Below are 23,900 nucleotides of genomic sequence, written 5' to 3'. Positions count from 1 at the left end.
GCGGTGGCCGGGAGCGGCCACTGCACTCCAGTCTGGGCGACAGAGTGAGACTCCAACTCAAAAAACAAACAAAAAAGACTCCCTTCCAAGCCCATCAGCCTCGGTTGCCAGGCTGAAGCAAGGAGAACAGAAATGAATCGAACAGATCATCCACTCTTACTTTTCCCTCTTTCTGCATCCATCTACTCAAATGATGGTTCGGTGGGACTGATAATTCAACAGATTCCATTTCCTTCAAAACCCCTAAACTGGGTGCCCCCGTGTTGCCTTCTAACGTGGATTATCTATTACTTTGACTCGGCTGTAAAGCCAATGTTGAATCTGTCAACTCTGGAATGTCTTTCTTAAGGTTCCCTGGTTATGTAGATGCAAATAACACTCATGAACCTGACAGCAACAGAGGCACCACCATCCTGTTTTCTTACATTAACAAGAAAAGAAGGTATTTCTATTCTAAGATACATGGACCCAACTGAACAGAATACAAAAATGGGGCTTCCTGATTTGTATTCTTGACATAGAATTTGTATTAGTCACCACTACAGTACCAGTGTCAAATGTGCTGTGGACCTTAATCATTCTGTTGGGCTGTCCAGGATCTAAGCCCCTATTCTATGCTTGGGGAGTTACATGCTGCCAGAACTGGCTAGCTGTTCACCAATGCCTTTTACTTTTTCTCCTGAGTTCTCAGCTAGATACCATTTCCTAGCCTTTCTCATAGTTATGTCACTTCTGGACAACAGAATGTAGGAGGAAATGATGTATCCCAGGTTCAAGCCTAGCCCATAACAATCTTCCAGGCAGTCCTCTGCTTTCTGCTAGCTCGATACTGAAGCCAAGGTGACCTTGCAAGCAACATACTATGGCGTAGACAGAGCTTCCATTAGCAGGACCGCTGGTAGTGTAGAGTGGAACCATCCCTTTCCCCCCACCAGCTCCACTCACTGATCGGACTCTATAGGAATGCCTGAGAGATGTCTATTGCATCAGTCACTGAGGTCTGGGACATAATTGTTACAGCAGCTAGCATTACTTCAACCAATGTACCCTCAGTCTGTGAGTCTCTGCCATAAGCAGTGACCACTTCCCACTGCAGAAACTGGAATTTCAGGCACTCTCCGAATCTAGAGAGCACACTTTTTCCATTTGATACACCAGACTTTGACCTCTGTGCCAGTGACACAAAGAAGCAAGGTCATGTGGAATGCATTTTGAAAGGGAGGTGGCATCTGGGGCCGTTCATCCAGTTTTGGGGCCAGCAGTGGCGGCAGCAGCAGCATCCCATATCCAGGTTCATGGTGCCAATGATGGGATGGCAGTGTCTGGGTCCACCAGCTGAGGTGGGACTCCTTCATAGCTGTGGTGTGATTTTAGACATGGCTCTCGTCTAACAACGGCCATGCCAGCTTTTCCAGCCTTCTCAGAACTTTGTGCCCTTTGCAATATCTTTCCACAAACTCTTCATCTGCTTAAGTTAGCTAGAGGTGATTTCCGTAAGCTTGCAGCTAAGAACTCCTATTGACTCATAAACTCAACACTTTCAGAAGCAAGAGACTGGGGATCTTCTTGGCCCACAGCCTCGGGGAGGCTGCCTTCCTCTGGGATATAATTTTCATTTCTCAAAAAAGAGTCAGAGCCTGTGCCGTAAACGGCTCACGTTTCCACTGATGGCTTCAGTAGACTCCGGAGGGAGAACCAGCCTCTCTATATTTTGACTGCCCCAGGTTGTGCTGAAGTAGATTAAATTGGACCAAAATAAAGCCTGTTATTTTGGAAAATAGGGAGTTGAAAAATAAAATGCTCAAAAGAAAACTTTAAAAAATATCCAAGGAGGTTAAAAAAAAAAAAAAAATAGACCTTCCCTGGGAATACTGTACTGTATGTAGCAAAGAGATATAAAACAGAACAGTCATTTTAGGTCAACTGGATTCTTCCTGCAACAAAAGCATAATTTATATTTTGTCAAGGTATATGCTCTTTTAAAGTCCCTGTGTTCTCAACTACCAGTGAACTAGGTCAAAGAAAATGTACTGAATAAGAGTAAATGGTATTAGAGCAGGGGAGCTGGCATGTTATCTCAAGATGTCATTGTGGTGCCAGAGTGACCCTTACAGCCAGGTTACAGTCCTGTTGTGGTTGACAGGAAGAGAGAACATCAATGAGGGATAACCAGAGACCCTGCTGCACCGTCTCACCTTACACAACTATTGCCACTACCTTGGGTATGGCCACATCTACAGCGGTTCCAAGCGTCCTTCCATATTTCACTTGATGAGGTTTCAGGAGTCTGGTATATTGTTATAAAATTGGCCCCCAGTGAATCATGACTTCTCATAACCATACACTGATAAGCCCTTTTTTGGGGCGGTGACCCCCCCACCATAGACTGTTTCCCCCCATATTTGGTTTCTTTCTGCTCCCTCCCTTGGGGAGCTGCCTCTGGCCAAGGCTGGTCTTTGAAGGGTGAGCATGCTCTCAGTAATGAGTCATAGGATGCAGTTGACCAAGCAAAGCTGAAAACAATGTGGGCAGCTCTCTTTATATAATTGTACACACTGGATAGGAATTTCAAGGATTAACTTGATTGCTTTGATTATATAACCGCTTACTCTACTGCCCTGAGGCGTGGATTCTTCACCGAGCTGCCGCCATTAGTGCCTCCTGGAAGTTTTAATACACCCATGTCTTTCCCTGCTGGGCCTTTGGGCGACTTCTTTGGAATAGGTAAACGTGATGCGCAACCCTCTCAGATTTGAGGTTACTGCGCTATGGACCCCAATGGCTCTTCTCTGGTCCCCAGTGCGGCACTTGCAGGATGCTGTCACAGCACTCATGTCACATGACGTTCATTATTCCCTCAGATGACAGGGGTTTATTTATATAAAGGTAGTCAGTAGACTGCTCCCTATTCTTACTCAACAGGGCACACACTGATTTGTTTCTCTTTAAGGAGGACTTCTTCCTAAAGCTTTGCATGATAATTCACTCAAGTAACTGACTTACAGTTCTTACCTCGGAATTCCAGTCCTCGAAGTTGAAAGGTGACAAGGCCATTTCCAATTTCAATCAGGTGAACGAAGGCATTGAGGTCATCTGAAGCCAAAATGAAGCAATCGCCAGAGCTGTAGTTGCCCCAGCGGCCAAGAACTAAGTCTCCACAGAGGGACTCCTGGAGGGTTCTTGTCAAGTGCTCATAAAAGATGGAATTGAGATTGTTGTCATCATTCCCTAAAGGCGGGCGAGAAATACCATCAGTGAATGCCTGCTCCCCACGGACCGAGACCTGGAAAACAGTGAGTTGTCATTTGAAATCGGACTCTTCGTATACACAAAAAGAGTTAAGACCTGTCCTCCCTCCATTCTAGTAAATTAGACACTTTTTCCCTCTACAGTTCCTCTTAGGTAGTCTCCTCTACACAAATGAATTCAGTTACTGATTAAATGCAAATGACTTATAAAGTCATATCTCCAGCTGAGATCTCTTGCCTGAGCCAAGCCTGTAGACCTAGTTTACTTAACTTCGTCTCTTGTATGTCTCAAACGGTCCCCAACTTCCACATGCCCAAATCAGGGAACCCCTTGCCCATGTTCTCGACCCCAGAGAAGAGCACCACCATGCGGACGGCCATAACTAGGAACCTCCTTGTCCACTCCACCTTAATTTGACCTTCTTCAAATGTTTTTTGCATCTTTCTACCTTTCTCCGCCTCTATTACCTCCCCCCTATTTCCGGGTACCAATATTTCCCCCATGGACAACCACACTGGGCATGTGACTCATGCATGTTTATTCACCGGGCCCCGCTCTCCAGTCTGTTCCCTATACTGCAGCCAGAATGAGTTTTTCAAATTAAAAAGTGGGACCTGTTTCTCAGGACCCTCCAATCCCATTATTTAGAACCTTTAGAGGTGTTTCAATGCTCATAAGATAGAGACAAGACTTCTTAGCACAGCCTACTTAGAGAAACCATATAATTTATCATTCATAGGTATTAGCTAGGATTGTCCTGAGCAAGCCGCAAGAGGCAGCTACAGATTTCAACCTCACCTCATACGAACACCCTCCTCAACCTTTATGCTCAGCAGCATGGAATTTATTTCAGTTGAGTGACTCATGTTCCTTCCCACCCTGGGCCTTTGGAGATCCTGATCTCTCTGCCTGCACCGCTCTTCCATGCTCTCTGGGTTATTCACTCTACTGTCGTTCAGATCTTGGCTCCAGTGGGCTGTAGGAAAGTCATATCGACCACTTCCTAGGAAAAATCCCCCATTCCAGGCCCTCACTACTGTGGTCCTCAACTTTGAAGCACTTGTCACAGTTGGAATTTTGCTGTGATTTTTCATGTGTATATGAGTATATGGTTGTTTAATGAACATCTGATTTTTTTCAATAGACTATAAATTCAAGGGAGACGGGTCCATATTTGAATTTGCTTATTTCTGTATTCCAATACTAGCAGAATTTCTAACTAGTAGGAGGGACTACCTCAATATCTGTTGAATAGCAGATAACACCACAGATCATAAAAGTTTTTGTTTTGTTTTTTTGAGTTGGAGTCTCACTCTGTCGCCCAGATTGGAGTGTAGTGGCCGCTCCCGGCCACCGCAGCCTCGACTTGCTGGGCTCCGGCGATCCTTCCCCCTCAGCCTTCCAAGTAGCCGGAATTACAGGCATGCGCTACCATGACCAGGTGATTTTTGATTTATTGTAGAGATGAGGTCTCGCTGCCCAGGTGGGTCTCGCTCAGGCAATCCACTCACCTCAGCCTCCCAAAGGCGCGGGATTACAGGCTGAGCCACCAAGCCTGGCTGATCATAAAAGTTTTTAAGAACACACCCATCAATTACCTTCAGAGGTTGTTTCTTTTTTTTTAAATCAAAGTCATTGAGGTATAATTTAGACAATTAGCATCAATGCATATAAAATATAATATAATATTATTACTATAATTATAAGTTATATATACATTTTATATATTATAATACATATATACACACAAATTGTTTTATATAAATTGATGCCATTTGTAAATGTTATATATATGCATATACAACCCAGGTTTATTGACAAATAATGTATATAGTGTCAAAGTCATCCTTTAGTGTACTATTCTCTGAATCTTGAAAAATGCATAGTATCATGTAACCACCACTGAGAATAATGCATTCATTCACTGTTGCATTTATCAATTTGTTCTGTTTTGCCATCGAGCTTATCTACTCGCACTACAGTTTATCGACTCATCAGCTGAAGAATGCTTGGGTTGTTCCTAGTTTGGGTGATTATGAGTTAAAACACAAAAAATACTCATGAGCAGGAGTTTCTTCTTGAGTAAATACATAGCAGTGGGACTGCTGTTCTCCAAAGTGGCTGAATCATTGTTGCCTCTCCCCAGCAGTGATCGAAAGTTCTAGTTCTGCGACCTCAGCAGCACTTGGAATTGCCCGTTGTTGCTTGTGGAACAAGGGAAGGATGGAAAAGGAAAAGGCAAAGGAAGGGAATGATGAAATCCGCTTTGTCACAAGGGAAGGCCCGGGGGTATGTGAGGGGCTGGAGCTGGGAGTGGATGGTGCATTGTCTGCATCCTCCCTGCTGAGCCCTGACTCCTTTTCTTCTACAGGATCTCTCTTGGTAAGGGATATATGCCTTTTTGTAACATTTTATTTTATTTTATTTTATTCTTTTGAGTTGGAGTCTCCCTCTGTCGCCCAGACTGGAGTGCAGTGGCCGCTCCCAGCCACCGCGGCCTCGACCTGCTGGGCTCCGGCGATCCTTCCGCCTCCGCCTTCCGAGTAGCCCGAACTACAGGCGTGCGCTACCACGCCCGGCCGATTTTTTGATTTATGGTAGAGATGAGGTCTCGCCAAGTTGCCCAGGTGGGTCTCGAACCCGCGAGCTCAGGCAATTCACTCACCTCAGTCTCCCAAGTGCGGGATGACAGGCTGAGTCACCAAGCCCGGCTGCCTTTTTTTTTTTTTTTAAAGAAAGATTAAATAAACTGGGAAGTTTTCCTGCTCTGTGTTCCTGTGAGTGGCGCATGCTCTGGGAGAAACTAGGAGAAAAGCTTACCTTCGGGACTTTTATTTTAGGAGCAGCTTTTCTTTGGGGAGGAAATTAGAAATTACGGTTCTGGAAAGCCAGAGAGGGATAGAGTTGTCCCAGAGAGGAAATGCCCAAAGCAAAGCTCCAGGATCCTTCTGGGTTGTCTATCGAAGTGGAAACAGAATCTGGGGGGACAGAGATAAAGATTGTAGATCTGGTTGCAGTGCCCCTGCTTTGTAACCATGGGAACTGGGGCACAAAGGGTGGGTACAGAAAAGCAAAGACGCCCCAAGTGCACTTACATGAGGAAGAGCACCAATCTGTCTCTAAGAAGTCTATACAGTAACACTATTCGATTATAAATATCCTTGCTGGGCATTCATGACAGTTAAAAGCTGAACTGAAATTAGTGCATTTAGCCGGGCTTGGTGGCTCAGCCTATAATCCTGCGCCTTTGGGAGGCTGAGGTGAGTGGATTGCCTGAGCCCGCGGGCTCGAGACCCGCCTGGGCAACTTGGCGAGACCTCATCTCTACAATAAATCAAAAATCAGCCGGGCGTGGTAGTGTGAGCCTGTAGTTCCAGCTACTCGGAAGGCTGAGGCGGAAGGATTGCCAGAGTCCAGTAGGTCAAGGCTGCGGTGGCCGGGAGCGGCCACTGCACTCCAGGCTGGGCGACAGAGTGAGACTCCAACTCAAAAAAAAAAAAAAAAAAAGCTGAATTGAAATTAGTGCATTTATAACCTAATTATAATTAATGGACAGAAACTCTTCTATGGGCTGAGTCATGCCATGTAGTCTAATAAAGTATGCGTATGCTTAATCTTCTGTGTGGATGCAGCCTGCTTCACCTGCCACTGTATTCATTTTCTATGATGAAGTAGCATGCATCCTGAGACACTAATTAGAGATTACTTTCAGTCTCTGGCACTTAAAGGAAAGGCCTGAAGGAGAGAATTAGATTTTGCTTAATTGGCAAGCGGCCCGATGCTTAAATAAAACAAAACAATTGAAATCACAAAAAGTCGAGATTCACAACCCAGGGTATCTTAGAACATGCTGACCATACATCTGTGTAATTAGATTAAAATAAGACAGCGATTATGATTAACTAACAGCACGATGTGCTTGGGAAACTATCTCTATGCCTAAAATCAGCAGCCCTGCAATGTCACAGAGGCCCACAGCTGCACATCAGAGATATTTGTGCCCCTCCTTCTCTGTTGTACTGATATAAAGTTCTACAAAAAATAAGCCTGTCTCTCCAGGTATTGTCTAATTTCAAATTCTGATTTCAAATTAATCATGTATATGTAATTCAAATATAGGTAAAGAGCATGATACATTCTTTCCTAGACAAAATTTTTGGCCCAGTGGAGGCAGTACGGTGGATAAAAATAGAGAATAGTTAAAATTTGCATTTTGATATGAAGAAGGAAGAGATTAGTTAAAAATAAAAAGATTATGGAAAAAAATAATTTTCTAGCAGGTAAATCTTTTCATAGCTTAATGCTGACAAAACTTTCCAGAGGTTTCTGTCTGGATCCTGGAACGGTTTGCCTTTGAGGACATCATAATGTTGATGTTTTTTCAAAGAATTTTCTTTTTTTCTAGAAGATGGGTCCCAAGGTTTATAGTGTGTGTTTGATGTTTACCATCCACAAACTAAAATGTCTTTATAAACAGAGTCATTCAATACTGAACAAGTACTTAATCAATGCTAGATAATAGAGGCAGGCATTTCCAAACCACAGCAGGGCGCTTGATCGGTCTACTTGTGCAGTTATATTCTGCAGTTAGCATATTAGCCAAGATGTGAGTTATCTCCTTAATTATTAAAAAGGTGAGTACTTGATTGCCCTCTTTGGAATCCATCAATATAACGATAAATAGCTTTTAATGAGGAAAGAATGACATTGTCTTACCTGGATCCCTTTCAATTTGGACTGCCAGTCTTGTGTTGGAATTATCCACTCTCTTGGTACTAGAAGAGGCCACAAAAGGATAGAAGGTCATGATTAGATTTCTCTAAGTGAGGGAGTTAGTTTACAGAACCACCCGGGTGAATAGGAAAAGCAGGCGATACAGCTCACAGGTTAACATGATTGCCCCAGTTTGGCAATACTGCAGGAACAGAGGAGTCTCAGAATAAGAAAGAGCATATGGAGGGAAGAGATGAGTACTTCTGATTTGGGGGAAATAGTCTTGTGTCTTCATCAGTTTTGAGCACTAGATCCACAAAATAAAAGCAAGTGTTTGAATTGCCAATGGAATGCAACTCACTTAAGTGACTTGAGAGCAATGGCCAGATAGGTATCTCTCTATTCAAATTGACTCCAGAAAATCATGGAAAGTGGTAAACATCTCCATCACCTGATTTCAAGGGTTGGGTATACTCTTGTAGATCTTTCTTAGGTAGAGTCACGAGAATGAAAACAGCTCTTACAAATTTAGGAGGACACAGGTTGTCTGCAGTCATGGTAGCAAGTGGCCACCAGAACCTTCCCTGAACCTATTAAGCATGACAATGTCCCTCAGTTCACAGTTTTTCTAAGGCATCCAGCTCATGACAACCCCTAGCTTTAGAGAGTCAGTCAGTGAGGAAGAGACTCATCCAGACTTTACAAAAGTGTCTCTGTGTAACCTCCTATATAATAGGGATGCCAAAAAAAGTACACACATTTTTAAGAGATGTTAAGAGGTGTTTGCCGTAATCAGTCTGGACACTGATGGTAACCACTTTGAGTACCTCTTATAATTGCAAAATTCAAATTGACTCATATTCATCTTATTATGAGAATTTTAACACGGTGTTTTCATTTCTTAAAAATGTGCATACATTTTTTGGCACCCTCTGTAGATGCTGTCAACCCACCTACGCTTCACAACTTTATCAATCCTTGAACTCCACATGTCCTGAAGACCCTTTATAAGTGCAACAATCTGCTGTGCTTGGAGAAACTGTGCCTGCCCAGTTTTGTCTTTATTTCAGACACTGAGTAATGGTCCCATTACCCTCTGAAGAATGAAATATGAAGTTGATGCCAAGCTTATAAACTGACAACAGTCAACTGTTTCTGACCTACAAAAATGGTAGTTTCATATGGTTAAATCTGACATATCAGTCATTAAGAAAAGGCTTTCACTAGAATGATATCAGCACTGAGCATAGGGCTTCCGTAAAGATTTGGACATGATGAAGTCCCACTGACATATGTGCACAGCCTGGTCTTGAACACGCTTGGCTTCCACCTTGGCTGCCACTGCGCCCTTTTTTTTCTTTGCTTCATCCTGTTGTCCTTTTTCCACATCTTCAACACGCCCCGACCTCCTATTCTTCTCGTGCTTCCATCCCTTGAATCCTTTGCTACTGGTACTTCCTTTCCATTCCCACTCATTTATCCTCATCGACTTCTCTCAGGCGTCAAGTCCCAGCTCAAGTCCCTTTCTCAGGGACACTTCCCTGACACTCCTCTGGGTGAGATTCCGTTGCCATGTGCTCTTTCACACACCATACCTCTCCTTTGGAGCACAGGCCCTGGCTGATGCTAATAATAACGACAGCTAACACTGATGTAGCATTTGCTAGTGTTGTGCATTTGCTCTAAGTATTTTACATGTATTATCCTCACACCTACCCTCTGGGGTGGGTCACATTATTGTACACGTTCTCCCAGAGGATGAAGCAGAGACACAGATTAAGTCAAGTGCCCAGGGTCACAGATCTAACAGGTGGTGGAGCTAGAATTCAAACCCAGGTAGGCTAGCTCTGGAGCCTGTGCTCCACTCCACATCACACATCTCTTTGTGTCATTATCTGATTTTATCTGCCTCTTCCACGGCCCTAAGTACTAGGAGAGAAACTTTGTTGCTCACAACCAACATGCGGTAGTTAATAAATATTTGAAGAATAAATGAATGAATGTGTAGCTAAAGATAAGGCTACTTCTCAAGTTTTCATTCTTACGATATCTGCTAAGAAGAAAGAAGACTAGCTCCCACCTGATGCTGTGTATTTGGCTTATGTTTAAACATGATTATTGACATACTCATCCGACCAATAAATGACAAGCACTTGTCAGAAAATGGTGCTTAAGAGGAAACCTCAGAATGCAGTCTTTTTTTTGTGAACTTGTCTCATAGGGATCAGAACAGATAAGAATATATTTGGATGAAACTGCAATTTAAATAAATACAAAGTATTCTTTTCTTTTCCTGTATGTCTCAGATGTTTGAGAATCATCCAGGCAAGATCCTGTTTGAGCTTTGTGGAACAGACTCTATGGATGGCCTGGAGTGAAGAAATATTCTATGACATCTCAGAAAGGCTGTTAATCCCGGCATGCTGTTCTATTACAGCCTTAGTTTTTCTTCCAAATATCTGCATAGCAGCTTTGAAAAATAAAACATTCCAGGGTGGCAGAAAATAAAGCAAACAACAGAATTCTTTCTAATGAGGACCGAAATCCCATGTCTGCATAGTTAGTCCCTAAATGGAATTTTAATTTCACCTTAAGACCTTAGACAAATGGAATTTTCAGCTGTGGAATAAACAATTTTTAGAGGGAGACTGAGCCCAAAAAAAAAGTCATTTACTGAGCTCCTTAGGGAATTAAAACATCCTCTAAAACTATGTTCACTGGAAAGCTATCTTTTTGAAAGTCTGTAAAATGCAGAGTGCAAAATTCTGATAAGCAATAACTAAGATAGGCTGCTGAGTACCCCAGGGCCTCTGGCTCTCCACCTGCTCTCTGAGAAGGTGGACGTTCAGCTATCCTGGGTAATTTGAGCTTTTCTCCAGTGCTTTCCTCCTGTAAATGTGGTGCTTACCACTCCAAGGTGCTAATTAGCTCAGTAATTGGATTTCTGCCTTAACTGTCCTGCTGCATGAACATCAACTCTGTGGCTGAAAGAGAAAACAAGGGCTTATATCTCACTTCCCGGTCTCAGTGGGAGCGTGCAAAGCTGGTTGACGTCAGGCGTGCACCTGCCCGCACGCTCTTCCTGGCACTTGCCTGACAAAGTCGCTGTGCATTGCTGGGCAACGTCGTCCTGAACACTACAGGCTAAGAGTCACACACTAGGTCTCTCCAGAGAAGCTGACTTACTGTGAAGCACCCCGTTCCTTACATTTATAGGGGATACAGACAGCAGAGGTAGCTTCCTCCCTCCAAACTTAACCTTCCTACCCTCTGATTTGTCTCCCTGGGTCAAGCACCTTCTCTCTCATATAGTTTCATCTGGGCAATTTAAAAAATTTAACAGTAGTTTTCTTTAATGACGGAGCTTCAAATTCCCTTTTGTTGGCACATCCAGACTATTTATGGCAGAAGTCATCTCAGTTTTTACAGGGAAATATGGCAGGCTGGAGTAAGAGGTTTGGTGGGGGTCTGTTGATACGCAAAGCCAAGATGGAGTTGACAATGGACTGACATCTTATTCATAGTCAGGATAACCCTAAAGAAATATGGACAATGAGAAGGCAGTCAGCATTTAAATAGAAGGACACTATCTCCTTTCAAATGGATGATATGCAGACAGTATGTATGCGTTTGTTTTTCACCTTTCATTGTTGCTGCCACTAACAATCATATTAGTTTTTGCAAAGGCAGCACTGCTAATGCTGGCTGCGAAGATATCATGGAACCCAAAATGACTTGGCATGGGAGACATTTCCCAAAGACACATTGCTGCAGAGCTGTCTGGCTGGGCACTGCCTGAGGTCAGACCACTCGGGTGACCTCCAGCCTTGCTGGGCCTGGCTTCTGATTTTTTTCACATTTGTTCTTCGAGACCACAAAGCGTAGCTCAGTTTGGCTAGTTTCTTCTTCCTGGATGGTGGATGCTCTTGTGGTAAAAATGGTTGTGAGCATTGGTGCCCTCCTTAGCCTGGATTTTGGTCTGAATTCTTCAGTAGCCTGAAGGCTTTGAAAAATCAGCAACTTGGAGTTTCAAGAAAGTTGTTAGTTTTTCTTTATACTTCACCCAGTCTACGTTGGTTGCCCTCACCAGGGAAGGCTGCTTGTAAATACCTAGCATGTCACTACTAGAAATTGAACTATTATTATAGTTTTTGGAAATTATGGAAGAGTGAGTTCTTTTTAATTGCCTAATATATAAGTAGTGTTTCTCAATGTTCCATGGGTCCCTGAAAAGATATATTCATTTTTTGTGTATGTGTTTTGTGCATATGTATATATGTATTCTATAATACATATTAGTTATTAGTAACATTATTAATTATGTGATATAGGCCTTCTATATCCTTACCTAGTTTTTAATCACTAGGTCATTATTCGTGAACTAAGAGAAATCAATTGCATTTTCTACCACTACCATGTTTCTATGGTTTTAAATAAAATTTATTTTGATTTTTACTTTATTAATTTTGTATGTGATTTAATGCATTGATATTTATAGCTTATATCTTTATTACGAATTTTAGTCTTTAGCATGATAAAATGCTTTGCCCCCAATTCATCTGTTTTTGGTATTAAACCACAATAGCAATTTTAATTTGTTTGCATTTGCCTGACAATGTCACTCATTCTTTAATTTTCAGCTTTTCCAAGTCACCATATTTAAGGCACATCTTTTCATTTTGTGTCCAGACAGATGTATTTGGTCATATTCTGTCTTCATAATTTATATTATTATGCTTTCTAATTTTATTATTTCTTTGATTTTTAAAACACATTATATGGTGATCTGATTAAGAAATCATAAAGACAATACTATAAATTAATAAATCATAAGACAATACGGTAAACAACTTTGTGCCAATAAAGTTGAAAATCTCACTGAAGCAAGTAATATCCTATAAGAGTGTAATTAAAACTTACTCCAGCAGAAAAAGAAAAGCAAAATAGACCTATAACCATAAAGTAAACTGAATCAGTAGTTAAATAGATATCTACACAGAAGAAAATACTAATGTTTTATAAGAATAATTTACCAGCCGGGCTCGGTGACTCAGCCTGTAATCCTGCTCCTTTGGGAGGCTGAGGTGAGTGGATTGCCTGAGCCTGTGGGTTCGAGACCCGCCTGGGCAACTTGGTGAGATCTCATCTCTACAATAAATTTTAAAAAATCAGCCGGGCGTGGTAGTACATGCCTGTAATTCCGGCTACTCGGAAGGCTGAGGTGGAAGGATCGCCGGAGCCCAGCAGGTCGAGGCTGCGGTGGCCGGGAGCGGCCACTGCACTCCAGTCTGGGCGACAGAGTGAGACTCCAACTCAAAAAAAATAAAAATAAAAATAATTTACCAAAAAAAGTGAAGGGTAAAAGGGAGGCAGGAAGAGAGAATAGGAGAAGGAGGAGAGAAAGCAGAGATAACACAAATTAACCATATTAGGGAAATAGGAGCACAACTATATATATTACTTCATTGTTGTTTAGAAGTCTGCTATTGGTCATATTGTTACTTAGCATATATTCTTTCTGTTATTTATGAATGCTTTTAAGTTCCTTGTTGTAAGCCAGGCTCGGTGGCTCAGCCTGTAATCCCGCGCCTTTGGGAGGCTGAGGTGAGTGGATTGCCTGAGCCCGCGGGTTCGAGACCCGCCTGGGCAGCAAGACTTCATCTCTACAATAAATCAAAAAATCAGCCGGGCGTGGTAGCGCATGCCTGTAGTTCCGGCTACTCGGAAGGCTGAGGCGGAAGGATCGCCGGAGCCCAGCAGGCGAGGCTGCGGTGGCCGGGAGCGGCCACTGTACTCCAGTCTGGGCGACTGAGTGAGACTCCAACTCAAAAAAAAAGAAAAAAAAAAAAAAGATCTTTGTGGTTATTAGTGCTCTAAAATGTTACCATTTTGTGTAGAAATGTGGGTTTAATTGTTTATTACGGTCATGACTTATTTGATTCCTGAATCTGAGGATTCATGACTTTCATCAATTTTGAAAAATAATTCTCATTATTTTTTAAACTGTGCCACTCCATATTTGTTCTATGTTTTCTTCCAGGAACTTCTAGACTTTCAACTGATATCTTTCATTTTATCTCCCATATCTTTTAAGTTATCTAGAATATTCCCATCCCTCTATCTTTCTCTGCTGAATTTTGGGGAATTTTCTTAGACTGCTCTCCAGTCTAGCTGTGTTTAATTTACTACTTAAGTTGTCTATTATACTACATATTTTAATAACTATATGCATTTATTTTTATAAATTGTTTGTTCTGATTTTTAATGCCATATTACCCTTATAGTTTTATTTCTTCCTACATGACTTTTCATTCTAAATATATGTGCAATTTATTTTTTTCCTTATCTTTATTCATGGAGGATCTAAGTCTGCTATTTATTTTGTTTGCTGACTCTTGTTTATAATAAATGTTTTTCGCCTGTATTTTGTGGTATCAGATTGAGAGATCCTTTCTGGGGGGTGTTTTCCTGTAGGATTAATTGAAGATATGTCCTTTGAGAATAATTTTACATTTGCTTCATGAAGAAAATATAATTAAATGTAGTTCTTAATTTAAAAATGCATTGCTTTGAAAAGTTGAGTAACTAAAGTATCTTTCTTTCCCTTATGAAAATCAGGTTTAGAAGGTGTCAGTTCCAAAGACATCTCAGATCAGAGATGTTACTCTAGGGAAATGACAGTATCCAGTATCCAGTATCATTCATACGTTAACTTCTCAACTTGAGAATTTCCAGACAAGGGTGGCATAATGTTGAACTCCAAATCCACATGTGACACAGGCTTAGCATTGCCCACTCGCAGTGGAGACATGACCCCATTCTGATCTTCCGTTGACCAGTTAAGCTTCCTTTTTCCTTCCCTGTGTTGGATACTTTGCTCCTTCACTGAGGGGGAAGACCTTCAGGGCTTCGGTTGTATGTAGAAGTCTCAGTTCAAAACCTCTGCTTCTGTAGGACTAAGGTCTCATCACTTAGCCTGGCACAGATTTTAAAATGTCATCCTTAGGTTACCAAAACCCATACCCTTGACCCACCTCCCACCCTCATTATTCCCAGGCAGTGGTCAGTGGGTTTTCTGAACCTTCTTTGTTTTCTGCATCTTCTTTGTTCCAGCCCTTGGGAATTTGTTTCTAGCCCTTGGGAATCTTCTAACTTGTTTGCTATGCTCAAACATGTTTTTAGAAAGACTTTACTATCTATTATTTTTTGGTACTTTAGCAGGTGTAAAAGTTTTGAGACTCTCTGATCTGAGATGTCTTTGGAACTGACACCTTCTAAACCTGATTTTCATAAGGGAAAGAAAGATACTTTGGTTACTCAACTTTTCAAAGCAATGCATTTTTAAATTAAGAACGACATTTAATTATATTTTCTTCATCTTATGCTTAAAAAGCTTGCCAGATTTTGTACTACTCTCTCCACAAGGAGACTCATTATCGAGTCTGAACCAGCCTTTTTTTCTTTTTGTTTATATTCCTGTGACTCTTTTCTGGCCTGCTCTATTCTCCCACAGAGAGATTGTAAAACATGCTCAGTAAGCACACTGTGCTCAGTCTACCTTGAGGAAAAATTTCGAGGATTCTATGTAAGCATATATTTGGGCTCATAGGCAGCCATATGGGCACAATGGGGCAATTTTCTTAGCTCCTAATGCTATTGTGAAAGTCTATTTCCTGAATGTCTATTTGACGCCTGCAAGGAAAGAACACCTCGTTATACTGGTATCCAACATATTATGTTGGCATAATATTCACCATATGAATCTACAAAGAGCTATGCATGAAAACAAAAATGAATACATGCAGGTTTGCTGTATTCATCTGGAAGGATGGAATTGATGTACTTTTCCTTATTTCTCTACTTTATATAGTTAAAACTCTGGATTTCATATATAATAAAAACACCTTCCGAAAGGTACAAGAAGGCAGACCATCTGGGGATCACAGGATCCAAGAAAAAACATTGTGGTAAGTTCCTTTGTTTTTGTTTTTTGCCTCATATACCCCAGAAACTGGTACCCAGAAACACTAACAGAAAGTCAAAGGACCAAAAAAAAAAAAAAAAAAGGCCTCTAGCCTAGTCTACCAAAATAGAAAACTTTTAGACAATAACTTCTCCATAGTAGCTAAACATTGCAGAAAAAACTGTGACACCAAACGTGCCCACACAGGCAGAAGATGAGTGGACATCTTTCCTTGCTGGGCAGTAATAAGGTGTTCCTCCCCCTCCTGTTGAGATGGTGTCAGAAGAGATCTAGTACAGAGTTCAGATTTTCAAAATTGCCCTGGGTAAGGAGGCCACATGGGGAGCAATAATGAGGTACTCCCTACCCATCCCATTCAGGGAAATATCAGTAAGGGTCTAGTGGGAAATCGGAATTCCTATCCTCATCAAGTAACAACTTCCCTGCCACCCATCTCAGGAGTCAGTAGAGGTTGAGTAGAGAACCTAGACTTCTAATTCTAACTGAAAGTAACAAAGCATCAACCCCTTTCTCTTGTCAGCATGGGGTGTCAGAAAAAGGCTGCTGAAATAAAGGCATAAATATTATCAGAGCCTCATAACATAATACCCAAAATGTGTTTCAATAGAAATTACTTATAATGAGGAGCAGGAAGAATAATGAATAATATAAAAATGAATAATATAAAAATGAATAGATGCCAACATCAAAATGACAAAAATGCAATAATTATCTGACAAAATGTTTAGACATAAAAACATTACAATGATCAGTTGTGATCATTTGAAATAATTTTAAAAATAAAATCTCAGCAGAAAAAAGGAGAAAAAGCTTCTGCAAATAAATAGAAGACATAAAGAAGAACCAAATAGAAAGTTTATGCGTGAAAGATAAAATAACCCAAATAAAAAACTCAGTGGAAGGTCTCAACAGCAGAATGAAGGGAATAGAGAAAAGAATCACTGAAGTAGAAGATAGAACAATAGATTTTTGCTCACTTTCTGAAAAACAGGGACAAAATAGACTGAAGAAGAAAATGAACAGAGTCTCAAATGTGGGACTTCAATAAAAGAGCAACAGAGTACTACAAAAGAAGGAGAAACTAGAGATAAACTTAAAAGATATACACCAAGACACATTATCGTCAAGCTTCTAAAACCTAAAGACAAAGAAAAACTCTTGAAAATAGTAAGAGAGAAACAACACCTTACGTAAAAAGGAAAAATGCTGAATGACTGCAGATTTCTTATCGGAAATGAGGGAGGTCAGGAGGAAACCAAACACTTTTTAAAATGCTAAAATAAAAGAACTGTCAACACAGATCCCTATATTCAGTGAAAATATTTTTCTGGAATGAAGAAACTAAGACTTTTTCAGATGAAGAAAAATGAAGATAATCTATCAACAGGAGTCTTACTTTAAAATAACAGGTAAGCCGGGCTTGGTGGCTCAGCCTGTAATCCCGCGCCTTTGGGAGGCTGAGGTGAGTGGATTGCCTGAGCCCGCAGGTTCGAGACTGGCCTGGGCAGGCGAGACTTCATCTCTACAATAAATCAAAAAATCAGCTGGGCGTGGTAGCCCGTGCCTGTAATTCCGGCTACTTGGAAGGCTGAGGCGGAAGGATCACTGGAGCCCAGCAGGTCGAGGCTGTGGTGGCCGGGAGCGGCCACTGCACTCCAGTCTGGGCGACAGAGTGAGACTCCAACTCAAAAAATAAATAAATAAAATAAAATAAAATAAAATAAAATAAAATAACAGGTAAAAGAAGTTCTCTAAAGAGAAAAGTCAATAAAAGAATGAACCTTGGAACATCAGGAAAAGAAAAAAAGCATACAATAGGCAAAAATACAGGTAAATACAACAGACATTCCTTTTTCTCATGTGTCTTTTAAATTGTTTGCTGGTTGAAGCAAAAATTATAAAACTGCAAATATGGCTCTAATCATACAGAGAAAATATTAATAATATCATTATATTACAAACTAGAGAGGGCAAGAAGACATGAAAATGAGGTATGACTTCTATACTTCATTTGAACAGGTAAAATTACCACACCAAAAGATGTTTATAAGTTATTTATATATGACGTAATACCTAGAGCAACCACCAAAAAATATACTCAAAAACTCATAACTTATTTGAAAAGTAAGTTAAAATGGAATTCTAAAACATATTCAAGAAACACACAAGAGGCAGGGAAAATACAAATAGAGGAATGACAAACAGAGCAAACAAAACAAAAAAAAAGTAATTGCAGATTTAAGCCCTAACATATCAGTGATTATATTAAACATAAATGGTCTAAATATACAAAGAAAGATTGTCAGGTGGACTAAAACATATGACACAATTATATGCTGCTTATGAGAAACACACTTCAAATTTAGTGACACAGCCCAAATGAAACTAAAAGAATGAAAAATATATTATGCAAATATTATCAAATCAAAGCAGGAATGGTTGTATTAATACCAGATAAAGTAGACTCCATAAGAGAAAATTATAAAAGATAAAAAAGCATATCGTGGAATGATAAAAGGGTTAATCCACTAAAAAAACACATCAACCCTAAATATGTATAAATCAAATAACTGCAAAATATGTGAAGCCCAAACAACAGCAGACTACACATTACTCTCAAGTGTCCACAGAATGCATACAAAGATAGACCATATTCTAGGACATAAAACACTCTCAACAAATTTTTAAAAACTGAAATTATACAGAATATGTTCTCTGAACAAATCATACAGAGTATGTTCTCTGACCATTAGTTCTCATAGAAATCCATAACAGAAAGAAAAGAGGAAAATATCCAAACACTTGGAAACTAAATATACAATTCTAAATAGTCCACGAGTCAAAGATTAAGTTTCAACAAAAATAGAAATACATTGAAATGAAAGAAAATGAAAATAAATATAACAAGAATTGTGGGACACAGCTAACACAATGCTGAAAGGGAAATTTATAGCATTAAGTAGATACATAAACAAAGAAGAAAAATCTCAAATTAATAGTCTATGTTCCCACCTCAAGAATCTAGAACAAGAAGAGGAAAGTAAACCCAAAGCAAGCATAAGAAAGAAAATAAAGAGCAAAAAGCAGCAAAAAAAAAAAAAAAGTTTTTAACGAGAAAATAAAAGAACAAAGATCTGGCTATTTGAAAATATCAATAAAATTACCAAATCTCTAGCAAGACCACCACCACCACCACCACCACCACCACCAGCAACAAAAGATAAAATACAAATTTCCAATATCAGTATATACTGCAGACCCTACAGGAATCAAAAGGATTATAAGGAATACTATTTTACATGCATGAAATTTACAATCTAGATGAAATAGACTAATTCCTCCAAAAACACTAATTGCCACAATTTACCAATTATGAAACACATCATTTGAATAGTCTGATAATTATTAAGATCACTTAATTAATAATTTTAAAATTTCTCATCAAAATGAATCTCCAAGTCATGATGGCTTCACTGAAGACTTCTACCACATGTTTAAGAAAGAATAGACACAAATTGTACACAATTTCTTCCATAAGAGACATTTTCTAACTTATGAAGTTATTACTCTGATATAAGAACCTGACGATAACATTATAAAAAAATAAAACTACAAGCAATTCTCTCATGAATACAGGTGAAAAATCTTTACAAATATATGAGCAATTAAAATTCAGCAATATATTAAAATAATTATATACCATCACCAAGTGGGTCTTATTCCAGATGCAAGCTTGTTCAATGTACAGAAATCAGTCGGTGTAATCCATCATACTAACGGACTAAAGAAGAAAGTCACATAGTCCTGTCAATTGGTGCAGAAAAAGCAACTGACAGGATACAAGACCTATTCATGATTAAAAAAAAAAAAAAACCTCTCATAAAAGTAGAAATAGAGAATTTCTTCTCTTGAAGAGGACTATCTACTGAAACGTTACAGCTAACACTGTGCTTGATAGTGAAAGACTGAATGCTTTTCCTACATAAAATTGGGAACAATGTAACAATGTCCACTTTAATTGCTGTTCAACATATTGCTGGAATTTCCAGAATTTGCAACGTGGCAAGAAAAGTAAATAAAAGCCCTCCTAGAACTAGTAAGTGGGTTTAGTTAGGTTGCAGGATACAATATAAGTGTATAAAAATGAAACATATTTTTAGATACTAATAATGAACACATGGGCAACAAGACCAAAATATATACATTTACCATCACTCAAAATAAAAAAGAAAATACTCAGGTGTGACTCTAGTAAAAACATACCAGGTTTTAAGCTGAAGAATATGAAAATGCTGAAGAAAGCAATCAAAAAAGATTTAACTATTACAAATGGAAAAACACACCCTACTCATTAAAAGACTCAAGAGATGTAAAAATGTCAATTCTCTCCCAATTGATACAAAGTTTTAGAACAATTTCTATTAAAATTCCAGCAAGATTTTTATAGGTATTTAAGAAAGAACATTAGTTGTACATAATTCCTTCCAAAAAATTGAAGAGAAAGGAATACTTGTCAATTCATTTTATGAAGCTAATATAACTGATACCAACAATAGACAAAAACAGTACAAAAATAAGAAAGCAGCTACAGACCGACGTTACTCAATAATATAGATTTAAAAATCTGTATTTCTAAATACAAATTATTCTAAAATGTATATGAAGGACAATAAACTACATCAACAAAAATTTGGGGAGAAAAGTAAAGTGGACTCTCCTCAGTTTCAGGATCTATTATGTAGCTTTAGCGATAAAGTCTGTGTGGAATTGGTGGATGGAATGACACATAAATCAAGAGAACCCAGAAATAAACCTACATAAATATGCAGTAACAGTTTAAAACATTTTGAGAAAAAGTTACATAACATAAAATTCACTGTTTTATCCATTTTAAAGTGTACACTTCAGTGGTTTTTAGTATATTAACAGTATTGTTAACCATCACCATTATCTAATTCTGGAACACTTTCATCACCCCAAAAAGAAACCTTGTACCTATTAAGCAGTGGTTCTTCTCTCCAGACCCAACAATCACCTGTTTTTGTGCACTGATCTATTCTGAAAAGTTAATATAAATCGAATCATACTATGTGTAGCATTTTGTATTTGGCTTCTGTAACTTAGCACAGTGTTTCCAAAATTAATCCATGTTGTAGGATTTGTTAGTACTTTATTCCTTTTTATGGTAGAATAACATTTCATTGTATGAATCATGATATTTTATGTATTCATTCATCAGCTGATAATATTTGGGTTGTTTTCACTTTTTATCTGTCATAAGTAATACGACTGTGAACTGTCAGGGGAGGGGAGGTGGGACTGGCAGTTGAGGGAAACTGCTAGGGGAGGGAGGGGCATACCTCATCAACAAGGGTATCTGCATGGTCAATGTTTATATACCTAACCCTGAATTGTATACCCCACATCTTTATAACAAAAATTAAAAATATATTCTAAAAAAATACTGCTGTGTACAAGGTTTTACTTAAACATCATTTACAATTTTCTTCTATTTACCTTGGAGTGGAATTTTCTTTTCCCAAAAGATAATAAAGTCCAGTTTATTGCATTTTTCTTTTGTTATTTGTGCCTTTGGTATGTTATCTAAGAATTCATTGCAAACCCAAATAATAAAGATTTACCCATAGGTTTTCTTCTAAGAGTTGTATAGTTTCAGCTTTTTTACTTAGGTTTTTGATGCGTTTTCAGTTCGCTTTCATATGTGATGTGAGGTAAGGGAACAATTACATTCTTCTGGATATGCATATCCAGTTATCTCAGCACTATTTGTTGAAAAGACTGTACTCCCCTCATTGAATGTCTTGGCAACCTTGCAGAAAGTCAATTCACCATAGAAGTATGAGTTTATTTCTGAACTCTTACTTCTATCCTACTCATCTATGTTTATCCTTTTATCTGTATCACGTTGCTTTGTAGTAACATTGTAACTTTCTTTTCTTTTCTTTTCTTTTTTTTTTGAGTTGGAGTCTCACTGTTGCCCAGACTGGAGTGCAGTGGCCGCTCCCGGCCACCGCAGCCTCGACCTGCTGGGCTCCGGCGATCCTTCCGCCTCTGCCTTCCAAGGAGCTGGAACTACAGGTGCACACTACCACGCCTGGCTCATTTTGATTTATTGTAGAGATGAGGTCTCACCAAGTTGCCTAGGCGGGTCTTGAACCCGCGGGCTCAAGCAATCCACTCACCTCTGCCTCCCAAAGGCGCGGGATTACAGGCTGAGCCACCAAGCCTGGCTCATTGTAATTTTCTAGTCAGTTTTGAAACTGGAAATTGTGAGTCCTCCAACTTTGTGGTTTTTTAAGATTATTTTGGCTACGCAAGTTCCCTTGACATTCCACATGAATTTTAGGATGAGCTTGTACATTTATGCAAAAGAGTCAGTTGCAATTTTGACAGAAATTAAGTGAATGTATAGATTAATTTGTGGTGTACTACCTTCTTAAGTATTAAGTTTTCAAATTCATAAACATAGATGTCTTTCTACTTATTTATCTTCCTTAACTTCTTTCAAGAATTCAGTGTTCAACGTTTACAACTTCCACTTTGTCAGTTAAACTCACTCTTAGGTTATTTTGTTCTTTGGATGCTATCATAAATTGAATTGTTTTCTTAATTTATTTTCAGATTATTCATTGCTAGCATATAGAAATGCAACTAAATTTTGTATGTTCACTTTGCAAATCTTCTAAATTCAGTTATTAGTTCTCATAGTTTTGTTTTGAAGATTTTTCTAGGATTTCTTGTACATAACACTGTGTCATCTGTGAATAGAGTTCTTTTACCCCTTACTTTCCAATTTGGATTTTTTTTTTCTTTCCTTGTTTCTCTGGCTAGAACTTCCAGTACGGTGTTGAATAGAAATGGCAAGAGTGGCCATCCTTGTCTTGTTCTGATCTTAGTGAGGAAACTTGTAACCTTTCACTATTAGATACGATGTTAAGTGTGGATTTTCATAGATGCTCTTTATCAGATCAAGGACATTCTCTTCTATTCCTAGTTTATTTACTGTTTTTATCACGCAGAGTTTCATAATTTGCAAAATAATTTTTCTGCATCAATTGAGATGATCATGTTTTTCCTCCAATTTATTAATATGATGTATTACATTGATTTTTATATGTTCAGCCACTCTTGTATTCCTGGCATAAATCTCACTTGGCCACAGTATATAGCCCTTCTAATAGGTTAGCGAATTTGGTTGGTTAGTATTTTTTGAGGATTTTGTATCTATATTTATATGGGATATTGGCCTGAGGTTTTGTTTTCTTGTGATAATTTTCTCTGGTTGTGGTGTCAGGGTAATACTGGCCCCACATAATAAGTTAGGAATGGTTCCTTTCTCTACTATATTCTGGAAAATTTGAAAATGATCAATGTTAATTCTTCTTTAAATATTTTATAGAATTTATCACGGAAGTTAACTGGTCTTTGGCTTTTCTTTTTCTGTGCAGGAAGTGTTTTTCTTTTTTAATTACTGATTAATTCTTTGTGGTTGTTATATCTCTATTTAGATTTAGTATTTATTCTTCTGTCAGTTTTGGTAGTTTGTATGTTTCTAGGAATTTCTTCATTCATCTAGGTTATCTAATTTATTGGGATGCAACAATTCACAGAATCTCTTATAGTCCTTTTAATTATGTAAGACCAGTAATAATAACCAGTAAAAATGTTCTTACTTTTATTCATTATTATAGTAACTCAAGTCCTTTTTTGTCCTTGGTCATTCAAACAGTTTGTAAATTTTGTGAACATTTTCAGAGAATATCTTAAAACTTATAGTATGTAGGAAAAGCAGTGTTTAGAGGGAAATTCATAGCTGTAGATGCCTTCATTAAAAAACAAGATCTCAGCCGGGCTCGGTGGCTCAGCCTGTAATCCCGCACCTTTGGGAGGCTGAGGTGAGTGGATTGCCTGAGCCCGCGGGTTCGAGATCCGG

General features: G+C 39.0%; 1 protein-coding gene across 1 annotated transcript in view; it reads right to left on the bottom strand.

Annotated features, from left to right (window-relative positions):
* PCNX2 (pecanex homolog 2) overlaps nt 1-23,900 on the bottom strand; it is a 284,046-nt gene that overhangs the window by 61,220 nt on the left and 198,926 nt on the right. Inside the window, exons 23-24 of the mRNA XM_021709971.1 lie at nt 7,966-8,024; nt 3,013-3,228 (exon numbers count right to left, since the gene is read on the bottom strand). Of these exons, the coding sequence (XP_021565646.1) occupies nt 3,013-3,228; nt 7,966-8,024 (275 nt within the window). The remainder of the gene's footprint in view (nt 1-3,012; nt 3,229-7,965; nt 8,025-23,900) is intronic.

The sequence above is a fragment of the Carlito syrichta genome, unplaced genomic scaffold (assembly GCF_000164805.1).
Source record: "Carlito syrichta isolate Samal-C Ts95f unplaced genomic scaffold, Tarsius_syrichta-2.0.1 Scaffold287805, whole genome shotgun sequence".
Taxonomy (NCBI): Eukaryota; Metazoa; Chordata; class Mammalia; order Primates; family Tarsiidae; genus Carlito; species Carlito syrichta.
This window is presented reverse-complemented; position numbering and strand designations above follow the sequence as displayed.